Source organism: Calliphora vicina, chromosome 3, assembly GCF_958450345.1.
Source record: "Calliphora vicina chromosome 3, idCalVici1.1, whole genome shotgun sequence".
NCBI lineage: Eukaryota > Metazoa > Arthropoda > Insecta > Diptera > Calliphoridae > Calliphora > Calliphora vicina.
The window spans coordinates 43,080,093-43,092,207 of NC_088782.1; the positions used below are offsets into that span (position 1 = coordinate 43,080,093).

General features: G+C 29.0%; 2 protein-coding genes across 2 annotated transcripts; one reads left to right on the forward strand and one right to left on the reverse strand.

Moving 5' to 3' along the window:
* Positions 1-1,494: 1,494 nt before the first annotated feature.
* 312 (ribosomal silencing factor RsfS-like protein, 312) lies at positions 1,495-2,445 on the forward strand. The gene is made up of 2 exons (XM_065504662.1): positions 1,495-1,855; positions 1,912-2,445. Exons 1-2 carry the CDS (start codon positions 1,558-1,560, stop codon positions 2,343-2,345), a joined length of 732 nt encoding a protein of 243 aa, XP_065360734.1. The 5' UTR covers positions 1,495-1,557; the 3' UTR covers positions 2,346-2,445.
* On the reverse strand, positions 2,365-9,493 carry Reg-2 (Rhythmically expressed gene 2). Its single transcript, XM_065504661.1, has 3 exons — positions 9,119-9,493; positions 8,958-9,043; positions 2,365-3,002 (listed from the first exon to the last, which is right to left on the reverse strand). Exons 1-3 carry the CDS (start codon positions 9,277-9,279, stop codon positions 2,437-2,439), a joined length of 813 nt encoding a protein of 270 aa, XP_065360733.1. The 5' UTR covers positions 9,280-9,493; the 3' UTR covers positions 2,365-2,436.
* Positions 9,494-12,115: the final 2,622 nt, after the last annotated feature.

Below are 12,115 nucleotides of genomic sequence, written 5' to 3' on the forward strand. Positions count from 1 at the left end.
AACACAACAACATTATACATAAAATATTATTAAAATAATATTGGCTTTAATTGTTTATTTACTAAATGTCTAATTCAATACAACAAGTAGTAGATAAAACGATAACTCGATAACGATAAACAATTTATTTATACCTATACATATACATATATATCAAACGATGAAAAACATTCTAACATTACTAATAATGTTATAGAATAACTAACAAAACAAATAAATATTAAAAAAACAAAAGATAAAAAGTATTGCTCTTATTATATACACACCCATTTAACTTTAAAATATTATTACTACATTTAAATAAAAAAGCGTAAAAACCCTAAAGTCTAGAGAGACAAAAATTACACCACAACAGCCACCACTTACTTTTTATATGTTTAAATGTGTTTTAAAGAATTTTTTTTTGTCAAAATCTAATTATGTCATTGATTTCAAGTTATGCATGTTACACTTTAAATATAAGATTATTTTTTTTAAATATTCTCTTTAAAATAATTATAAATTGCTTTAAAATAATTTCAAAACTGTTGCAACATTTTTGCTCAATTTTTTTTGGTTACTTTCATGAATTTTTAAGTGATCTTTTGTTTCTTAATATTTTTGCTTGTTTTATTTTTTTGCTATTTGGTTTAGTATTTATATAAAGTTTAAGATTTGTTGTTATTAATTTTAATTATTTTTTTTTTGCAATTGTATATAAAAAATATAAAAATATTCAGTCTTATTGTAGACTTTCACATTATTCAACCCACATTCATAAAATTTGTTTTATTTATTAAAAATTCATTTAATATTCGTTGTATATTTGTTGTATGCAAGTAGCAAACGAGTTTCAAAAGTTCTTTTTTATACAATTTTCTTATATACACATGATTAGGTTTTTAATTAAATGTATTACATTTTTATTTATTATTTTCTTTTTCTAAAAATAAATATTAAAAATATATTAAACAAGGAAAATCAATTTATGGGTATTTTATTTGGATTAGTAAGCAATTCCTGTTTTGAAGTTTACTTTGACCAAAACTTGAATTTTTAATATACAAATCGTTGTAAAATTAAATATTATCAATGGCTTCGGCTGTAGAGACAGACCTGGTAGAGCAGTCTTCTTCATCAGCATATTTTTGAAATTTTAAAAATTCATTCCCAGAATTTTAAGTTAAAATCAAAAATTTATTTTTTGTGAGTACGTACACTTAACGATTTCTAATGCAATAAAGATTGGATATTCCAAAGATATTCCATTGGATATTCTACTGTAAGCGAAAAAATCAAAAAATTGTCTTTAAATATTTTTTTTTAACTTAAAATTACTTTAATATCGTCTTTTTCATATTTAAATTTTTTCCGTTACTTTTGTTTAACAAATCGATACATTTAATCTGGTATCGCATTGCCAATTACAATGTTGTTACCAAACATAATTGCCAACTATTACACTCTGCTTAATCAAAACAATCACACATGTTTTTGACATTTACCCAACAACAATAGAAACAAAAACAATAATCGCCGTGCAAAATAACTCTTTTGTAATACAATTTTTGTAAAATAATGATAAATTCCCGCTTATTTCGTTTAATACACGACAAAAGATTAAGTGTTCCCATTTTAAGATGTTTTCATCATGAATTTTCAAACCCGGATCTAAAGAAAACCTTAAATGTGGAAGAACAAAAACCGGCGCAGCAGGAAACTGATCTTACAAGAGCTTTAGGCCAGAAGTACAAAATATTTCGAGAGGAGGAATCTCCAGAGATCTTAGATATATTTGAGGAACGTCAACGTTATCAATCGCAGGATGAACCAGAGGAAATAGAGGATGATTCTTATATGGGTTTAAATCTGAAACGTGAGTAGTAGAGACATTGAATTGTAATTTATTTAAATGATGTGTTTATATTTCAGGAGGTCTTACTGGTGTTTTTGATGTAGAGGATTTGGTCGATGTCTTGCGCAAAGAAATGGCTGAAGATATATTTGTATGCTCAGTGCCCAAAGAATTAAAATACATTGATTACTTGGTGGTATGCAGTGGCCGCAGTTATCGTCATATGCTGGCCATGGCTGAATTTGTGAGACGTGTTTATAAAATTAAACGCCAAAAAGGTGATATTTTACCACGCATTGAGGGTGAGAAAAGTCGTGATTGGATGGCCATGGATTTGGGCAACATAGCATTACATATATTTTTTCCCACAAAAAGAGAAGCTTACGATTTGGAATCGCTTTGGGCTATAGGCACTGAATATGATAGAGAATTCAATAAGCCCCAAGATCCTTTGGTGGAACTTTTCGAGAAACATTCAACTTTATTGGCAGATATAAAACCACAGAAGTAAATTTACCTACTACTATATATACTTGTTATGTTTTAATTTTATTTCATTTTATTAATAATTATTTGAATACATTACAAAACAAATCTTAAATCTACCAATATATACAGTTATTTGCTAATTTCTTATGGAAATCAAACAGACTGGGAAATACAAAATTCCTATCAATTCTATCATCGCCATATTTCTTCATTAAATATTGGGCATTACGTTCATGCACCAGCGCCGCATTCCAACCGCATGCCCGTGCTGCCATATAATCGGTGGTGGGACCATCACCTATATGCAAACACTGTTCTGGTTTGAGATCCTTGATGTCGGCTGCCTTAAAGGCCTTATCGAATATTTCCCTGTTTGGTTTTTCTTCTTTGCAGTCGTAGGAATTCAAAATGAAATCGAAATAATGATCGATTTTTAAATTTTTCAATAAAACCACTAGGCGTGGATCGAAATTAGCTATGACACCCATGGCAAAGGGTGCCTGACGAGTTGGTGATTCCTTAATGCCCAGTTGCTGTTGCATACGCAAGTAGTTGAGTAAGTCGATGCTGCCATTACAGTGTTCCCAACAGGAAGTCGATTTGTATAAGTCCAACAAGTGACTGCTAAAGTTTTCGATTTTATCCTCTGGTATTTTGGCGCCACACTCATCAAAGGTATCTGCAAGTAAACATACATAGGTAAAGGAATTTTAATAATTTTACTTTTTGAAATATACAATAAAATATGATGTACCTATTAAAGAATTCTAGGATTAAAAGTGCATAATTGCTTAACACATTTTACGTTAATGTAATTTTTTCATAGAAAACTTCAGAGAAATTCGAAAATTTCAGAGGTCTTTACAACAATGAACGGTACTATTTAAGCCATAGATTAATACACAAATATCGGAAACTCTCCTCTAACTCAGTTGTCAAAAACCTAAGTGGTGAGAATGGATATGTAAGAAAAACTATCAGCCCAATTATGAATAAAAATTCCCCGGGAGTTTTTTTTTCTTTTCTCATTTTTCCTATTCAAATTTAATGGGAAAACTTCAGCGGAATATTTTATTCATAATTGGGCTGTATGTGAAAACAAAAACAACACTCGCTTGTGTGAAGATTTTAAAGAATTTTTTTTTTATTTTTTTTCTAGTTTCCGCTCAATGTCTATTTCTCTATGTCTAGATTCCTACTTATCAAAGATTCGAAAGAATTAATTCAATTTTCAAAACCAATTTAATTAAGAATTAATTAATAGACTTAATTCCTTCAAACGTATTGAATTCATTCCTTTGATAATGAATTATATATAGAATAAATTCCTTATTGAATCACTCAGGTTTTTCGAATCCATTACAAAATAGCTTTAGGGGTAGATAACTGTTTTCAATTCAATTTGAAAATTATTAAAAGCGAAACAAAAACTAATTGAATGAAGGAACATTTCAATTCAATTAGGATTTGATTTGAATTGAATTAGCACAAAAATAAACATTCAAAGGTTATTAATTAATTATTAATTAATTTCATTGTGAATTAATTCAACAATTAAAGAATTATATTCAATTAAAGTCTTTGAATAAAGCCAAATAATTTGTTTTGTCGGAATTGGTTTTATAGAATGATTTGCTGACATTTATAATTCTGAATTAAAATTTAGCTAGTTATACTACATCCTCTGACAAGTGAGGGGATGAAAATCATTAAAATTTTCTATACAGTATAATAATACTGTGTGCGTGACTTCTTTACTTTTTCAAAATACATCAAAGTTCAAGTTCATTAAACATTATATATTGTTTAATGAACAAAATGTATACAAATCGTAAATTTTATTATTTTTTTCTGTTTTGGCCCAGTTAGATAATCTCCAATAGATAAACTACATTGTTATGGCGATAAGAAAAAAAGCTAAATTCTTTATTAACGAATTTGTAGTACACTTCACCTGAAACTTGTAGATTGTTCTACATTGATTGGTATATTATAATTGATCCGTACCAGTACTTGTCAGATTTAGTCAGAAATAGACAACAATTTTTGTAGAATTTTATTGAAAGTTTGGGAGTACGGGAACAAAATCACCTACAAAACCTAAAAATCTGACTAGTTTTGGAACAAAAAAATATATATTTTAAAAAAATTCTAAAATATGCACATATATTTTTAACGAAATTAATAAATGAAACAATACTGTGAAAATGTAACATGTGTTATTGAGAATTTGAATTCTATTGTTAAAAATACTTATAAGAAATGCTTAATTAATCGTCAATAATAGCTAGGGGAGGTAACCAAACATTTTTTTAAATTCTATACTATAAACCGATTTATAATAAAAAGTTCGAAAGAATTAATTCTTAATTCCATTTTCAAAATCAATTATTAATTAATTCATAGGCTTAATTCCAAGGCTATGAAATAATTCAAATTGAATTCATGAACGGAATGGTGAAGATAAAAAATTGTATTATATTTATTGCATTCATTCCTTTGAGAATTTATTCTTTAATTCATTATTAAATCATTAAAATTTTCCTTAATTCAAATCCATTATTAAATGCTTAACAAAAGTGTTGAATGATTAAAAGCAAAACAAAACAGACTGAATGAACAGAATTCGAATCATTCAAAGGTTGAATGAATTCTGTTATGAATTAATGCAACGATGAATGAATTATATTTAAATAAAAGTCTTTGAATGAGGCTAAAGAATAAGATGTTGGGTATGAATTTTTGGAATGAATGGTTGACAATTCTTTAATAGTGAATTAAGCTCAAATTAACGGTTAAATTCAACTGTTATAATTTAAAAAATCTTTATTTTTTTTTAATCAACAGCATAATTTATTAGTTTGGTATGATTCAATGAAATAATTCCACTACCACTGATTACCATTGTTTTTTTTTAAATTATAGATTTAAATTATCCTCATAAGATTTCTAAAACAATGTGTGTTGACGTCCCACCAAACATGCGCCAAAATAGTAGAGATATATAAATATATGTAGAATAACTGATAAGATTTTAATGTTATTGTTTAGAGTTTATTAGATTATTAATGGCTGGTAAACAAAGATTTTAAAACTTTACGCTAGGAAAATTTGTATAGTATTTATCTATAAATAGATCTAAGGTCTAAGGGGTTGTTAATCAAATTTTATAAATAATCTTGGGAATTTAATTAATGGAAGTTAAATTAAGAATATTTCCCTTTCCCCCGATATATAATGCTTGTATTTCCTTTTTCTTGCCTAAATGTCAAATGAATGTAACAACATTAATATCTTAATTGATTTCAAATTCCTCAAAATGACATGAAAATAAAATCCATGGGGCTTTTCAATAATATATACATAAAGGGTGTTGTTTTAAGCCTGTTACAACTTACGAAAGGGTAAACTGTCATACTGCGCTTACTTTTTGACAAGCAAATCATCATGATCCAAATTTATCGAAATCCAAATCCCACATCGATTGCTTTATCGAAATGGTGTGAGTCCAATCCACAATAGACCCTACAGACCCATTAACATCCAGAAAAATAAAACGTTTGGTGTGGTTTACACGCCGGTGACATCATCGGCTCGCGTTAGGTCAATGGAGATCGACCATGATCAATGTTTTTTTTTTCGAAAATATGGATGTCATTGATTCGGGTGAGATGTGGTCAATTGGCCTTCAAGGTCGTGCGATTTTACATCTTTCGATTATTTAAAAGTAAAATATGCGAATTAGAGATGCCAAACGGGGAATCCCGTTCCCGAAAATCCCGGGGTTTTCCGGATTTCTTAAACCCCGGGATTTTCCAAATCCCGTTTTTCATAAATAAATAGGGGAAATTATAATTTTTGTGTGCCTTTTTTATGCATTTTGACATTCTACATGTCCGAATATCGCAAAGTGATGTTCAGCAAAGTTGTTAAGCTCAACTCCTGCTACAACAGAGTTAATAAAGGAAAGCGGTATTTTTGGTTATTTTTGGGGCTCTGGAAAATCAATTCTTCACATTTTTTTGTAAGTTATTTAACAAAACTCAATTTAAACCCTCTCGAACAAATGAAAATATTTCGATTGCTAAAATATATTATTAATAAATATAAAAAACCCAAATAACAATAACGAAACCAAGTTATAATGTAGATTTGCAACTTGCAAAAGAAATAGATCACTTTATTTCTGAAGGAACAAGTGGAAAATACTTGCAGATTTGTTGTAAGTATTTGCAAACGGTTTTGCCAATATGAAAGATGTTTTTCGGCAGCAGCATATGTCGGAAACAAAATTCGTTCCAGAATGGCTGACGAAACCATAGATGCAATAGTATGCTTTTTAGTGTCTAATAAAAATTAATTGCTAAATAAAAAATTTACTTTCAATTGTAAAGACATAATTATGTACGTTTCTTTCTTATAATTATCGGGGATTCTTTACCAAATCCCGATCCCCGGGATTTTCAAAAATCAGTCCCGATTAGCATCTCTAATGTGAATTCAATCTTTTTTTTACGTATTTTCGATCAGAGCTTGTGATTAATTGAATTATCAGCAGTTCATTCATAAAATCATTCCCAATAAACTAATTCCTAAGCTTTATTCACAGGTTTTTGTTAGAATAGAATTTCTTCATAAGGAAATTAATTCATAATAGATTGTTTTCCTCTCGTGTTTTTGAATCAGGACCAGAATGTTCTCTTGCTAAAGTCTAACATATAATAAATACATTATTATAAGACTAGTTCTAAGTAATGCCGACGGTTTTTAATTGACATTGAAAAGTAAGTTATTGAGTAATTGCAAGTTTTTACTGTGTAAGTTGTAATTAATTTGAATTGAAGAAAAATTTAATGACTCATTAATGAATTAATTCAATAAAGAATAAATTCTTAAAGGAATTAATTCAATACATTTGAAGTACTAAATAATTAATTTCCAATGAATGCTTTAATAGAATGATTAAGAGATCAAGTTAAATTTGATTTTCAAAATTTATTTTTTTTCCAGTTGTTTTTTTCATTTTTTGAAAAAAAAAATTTTTTTTCAATTTTTTTTTTAATATTTAGCGAAAAAAACTTTTGGTGAAAAAGAAAATCGGGTTAAAAAATATTTCCGATTTTGACCTATTGTAGGTCCAACTTACTATGGTCATATATACGTCGTTGCAATGGTCTTTGAAATATCTATCACTAGATATCCATATTGTCTATATTAATGACTTAGTAATCCAGATATAGGTCAAAAATCGAGGTTGTCCTGGTTTTTTCCTCATATCTCAGCCATTTGTTGACCGATTTTGCTGATTTTAAATAGGAAACTTCTCGAAAGCATGTCTGACAGAATTATTGAAGATTTGAATCCCGAAGATATCTGGGGTCCTCAGAAAAATGATTTCAACAGACAGACAGACGGACATGGCTTAATTCACTCGTTGCAATGGTCTTTGAAATATCTATCACTAGACATCCATATTGTCTATATTAATTACTTAGTAATCCAGATATAGGTCAAAAATCTCAGGCATTTGTGGACCGATTTTCTCTGTTTTAAATAGCAACCGAACCGGAAGCATTTCTCGATTTTAAATAGCATTCCGGAGATATAAAAAAGGAATGACAAACTTATATATACCCTTCTCACTAAGGTAAAGGGTATAAAAATAAAGAATGTATTATTTTGAATTGTTTTATTCGACTGTTTTTTTCGTTTTGTTTTTAATGTATCAGCCTCAGAGCTTCAATTCTTAATTCACTAAAATTTTAATGCTGAATTATAAATGTCAGCAGTTCATTCAAAGGCATTTATTAATTAATTCATAATAAAATTCATTTAACCTTTGAATGGTTAAAATTTTGTTAATTCGAATAAAATTTAAATTAAAATACCTTTTCTTAATTAAATATTGTTTTTATTTTTAATGAATTGAAAAAGTGTCTAAAGCCTTTTGGAAAAATTAATTTTATTAAGCTATTTTGTAATGGATTTAAATTAATGAAAACTTAAGGAATTAATTATATAAAGAATGAATTTTCAAATTAATGATTTCAATATTTTTGAAGTACTTAGGAATTAGGACAAGGAATTAATTCGTCCTGAGTTCTTTAATGGAATGAAAATCAAATTATATTTAATTTGATTTTTAAAATTGAATTAAGAATTTACTCTTTCGAAGCTTTGAATAGCGTGTTTTAAGAAAGTATTTTTAATAACAATTTCTGACAAATATCTCTTAAACCATTAAGGTTCTCATTTTATAAAACGAAAGGACAAACATTTTAAAAAAATTAAAAATATTCAACTACAAATTCAAATTTCTTACGCTTCGTTTTATAAAATGAGATCCTAAGTTACGATCGATTTTTCCATATTCCAGGATTCGGGATTATAAATTGTAATAACGAAATTATATAAACGAAATAAATAAGCTATAAACAATTGATCATAAATATTAGTTGTTGATCAAAAATGTTAAATACCAATTGAACCCACAAAATTCTTTAAGTGTAGCAATTTAGTTTAATTAAGGAAAATTTTCAAATATTTTACTATGGTACATCTCAATGTACATCAATCTCTTCACTTATTTTTTAAAAGATTTTTTTTGATTATTTCACACTCATTGCACACTTACGTGATATTAACTCACGCCACCATTGCTGCCAATCCATTAAAGCTGAGGTTCTGCCAAAATTTGGATACAAACGATTCATTTTGTGCCTGTGATCAGATTTAGCAATAAATCATTACATTACATTTTAGACAAAAAAAAAAAAAAAAAACAAAAATACACACCAATTGGATTTAAAACTTTTGGCCAAATCATCATTATCACACAACACACCGAAAAGGGCACCAATTTCTCCATACTGTTTGCCGGGACTGGTGCGAAATTTCAGCAGGGTATTGGTGACATCAAAGGTTATTAAACGTAAACGTGATAAACTGCTGGTCATGTTTAAATTAATTTAATTTGTTTATTTTTTTTAAATTTAGAACAAGAAAATTAAAAAAAAATCTTTATTTTAATGTGCAAAATTGCAAATGTATCCGTTTGAGAGTAGTTGGTTGGTTGGTGTTCAACAGCACCCAATAACTGATTGACTAGATGGAAGGAAGCCAGACTGAAACACTGAAACTATGCTACTGAAGTAAAGTACTCGTCTCGTATAACAATAATAACAAACTTTATAACACAAACTAAATAAATACTTATACTTGTTCGTACAACAATCTAAATTAGTTTATTTCAAATAAATTATAAATAAAAAAAAATAAACTCAACTCAACTGAAAACGAAACTGATTGCTGGCTGCTATTTTATTGCTACTTTCTTTCTGTACGTCTGTCCATCGGTCTATCAGTATGTCCGTCTATCTGTGTTTTCTTCAATCTTCGCTCATATTCTATACTTGGTAAATATTGTTGTTGTTGTTGTTTTATTAATGTTATTTATTGTTGTTGTTATTGTTGCTGGCTTTACTGATGTGATAAGCCGACTTTTTTGCCCCCTCTTTCTCAACATTTTTTTTATTTATTCGGTTTAATAATGGAACGAACGTCATTTACCCCTCATGTATGGTTGGCCCACATGTATGGTAGTTGGGGGGAATGATGGCTGTATGGATCTGAATTTCTGTTGATCATGTTTTGTATTCGATCGTTGTGCACGTCTCTCGTATTGAGGAAAACAAATCGAATTGTCATGCTAGAACATAAAAAACAAACATAAACATGATTTTAATATTCAATGAAGGTAGACAATTAGATGAGCTACGCTTTTAGCTGAGTCCTAAATTATAAAATGGATATTATCAACAGGTTGTCCATATATTTTACTTCAATGACACCAAACTGAATTTAAAATATCCCTGGTATAGGCCAACCATGAAATTATTAAATGAATTGTCTTGAATTCGGTATTATTATATTGAGAAAGTTCCTTGTAACCAAAATTCTTATGAATTTGTTCAAATTTATTTTCGAAAATGTTAATTTCAATTACATATTTATTAAAAAGTTTGTGGCACTGAATCAGATTATTAAATTAATTAAAATCTTAATTCAGAGAGCTGTGCCGAATCTTATGTACCCTTCACCAAAATATACTTTAAAATACAAATTTTAAATATTTTTAGGTAAAAAAAAAATATAATTTTTTTTTCAAAATTAAAAAAAAAAAATTTTTCAAATTATTTTTTTTAATTATTTTCCATTGTTTTTTTAATTTATAGTGAAAAAAATATATGACAAAAAAATATTTTTTGGTGAAAAAAATTCGGTTCAAAAATATTTTTTGATCCACTGTAGGTCCAATTTATAGCCTTATATATGTACATCGTTGCAATGGACTTTGAAATATCGATCATTCCCAGCGGGAAAAAGATGCAGTAAAGAGGCCTTCCTAAATGCCTCATTTTGCAGACACAAGGACTTGCAAAATCATTTTGCCGCATTGCTAAATCATTTCAATTTTACACGGCGTGTCATTGCGAGCCAAGGCCTTGCATACTCGCTGCTGTTAGAGGGCTAAGAGAAGGCCTACTTATGATGGGCTGTTGGCAGCCAACAAGCTCACTTGTTATTAGAAGGGGATTCATAGGGCTTCTTGAACACCTTCTAAGAGCAGGCAGGGTGGAATGAGTATCGGATCTTTTAGAATGTGTAAGTATGCCTTTTAGAAGGCCTACAAATTGAAGTCCTATCATTTTTTCCCGCTGGGTTAGATATCTATATTAATGACTTAGTAATACAGATATAGATAAAAAATATGCCAAAAAAGGTTGTCCCGGTTTTCTCCTTATATCTCAGCTATTTGTGGACCGATTTTCTTGATTTTAAATAGAAACCGAGCCTGGAGAATTGTTTTATCAATAATGTTTGTAAGTTATTTTGTGGCTACGGAAAGTTGATTTCAACATACAGACGGACATATATCGACTTCGTTATCCATAACGATCCAGAATATAAATACTTTGTGGGGTCGCAAATGAAAAATGTAGAAATTACAAACGGAATGACAAACAGTGAAGGATATAAAAATGTCAGCCATTTGCAATAAAACAATTTTGAATTCAAATGCTTTTATTATAATAGAATCATTTATTTTTAATTAATTCATAATAATATTCATTCAACCTTTGAATTATTAAATTTTTGTTATTGAGTGTATACACTCATATATGACTTAAAAATGCGGATTTTTTTAAATTTTTAGCTTTTATTTTGAAACATTTGTACATCATAAATTTATTCAAAGTATTGTCCAAAAGAATTGCTCATCTTTTGAGGCCAAGAACGAATCAAGCCAAAATCGGGAACGAATCACTCCGATTTCGCATCCTCTGTTGCAAAGTGAAGCGTATCCCAGATAGATGGTTTTGCATCTGGACTATAAGTCGGGTGAGGCAAAACTTCCCAACCACTTCATTCTAAATAGTTTTTAACATGTATTGCAACATGTGGCCTAGCATTGTCATTATGGAATATTACGGTTTCATGTCTAACAGCATATTCTGGTCGTTTTTCGGACAATGCTAGCTTCAAACGAATCAGTTGCATTCGGTACATTTTCCATGTGATGGTCTGGCTAGATTTCAGCACCTCATAATAAATAGAACCCTTTTGCTCCCACCAAACACAGAGCATTACCTTAGTGCCATGGATATTTGGCTTTGGTGTCGATTCGGCTGGTTGGCCGGGCTTCACATATGATCTCTTACGCTTCGGGTTATCGTAATGTATCCATTTTTCATCGCAAGTATGATTCAGTTAAAAAATTATTTTCTTTTA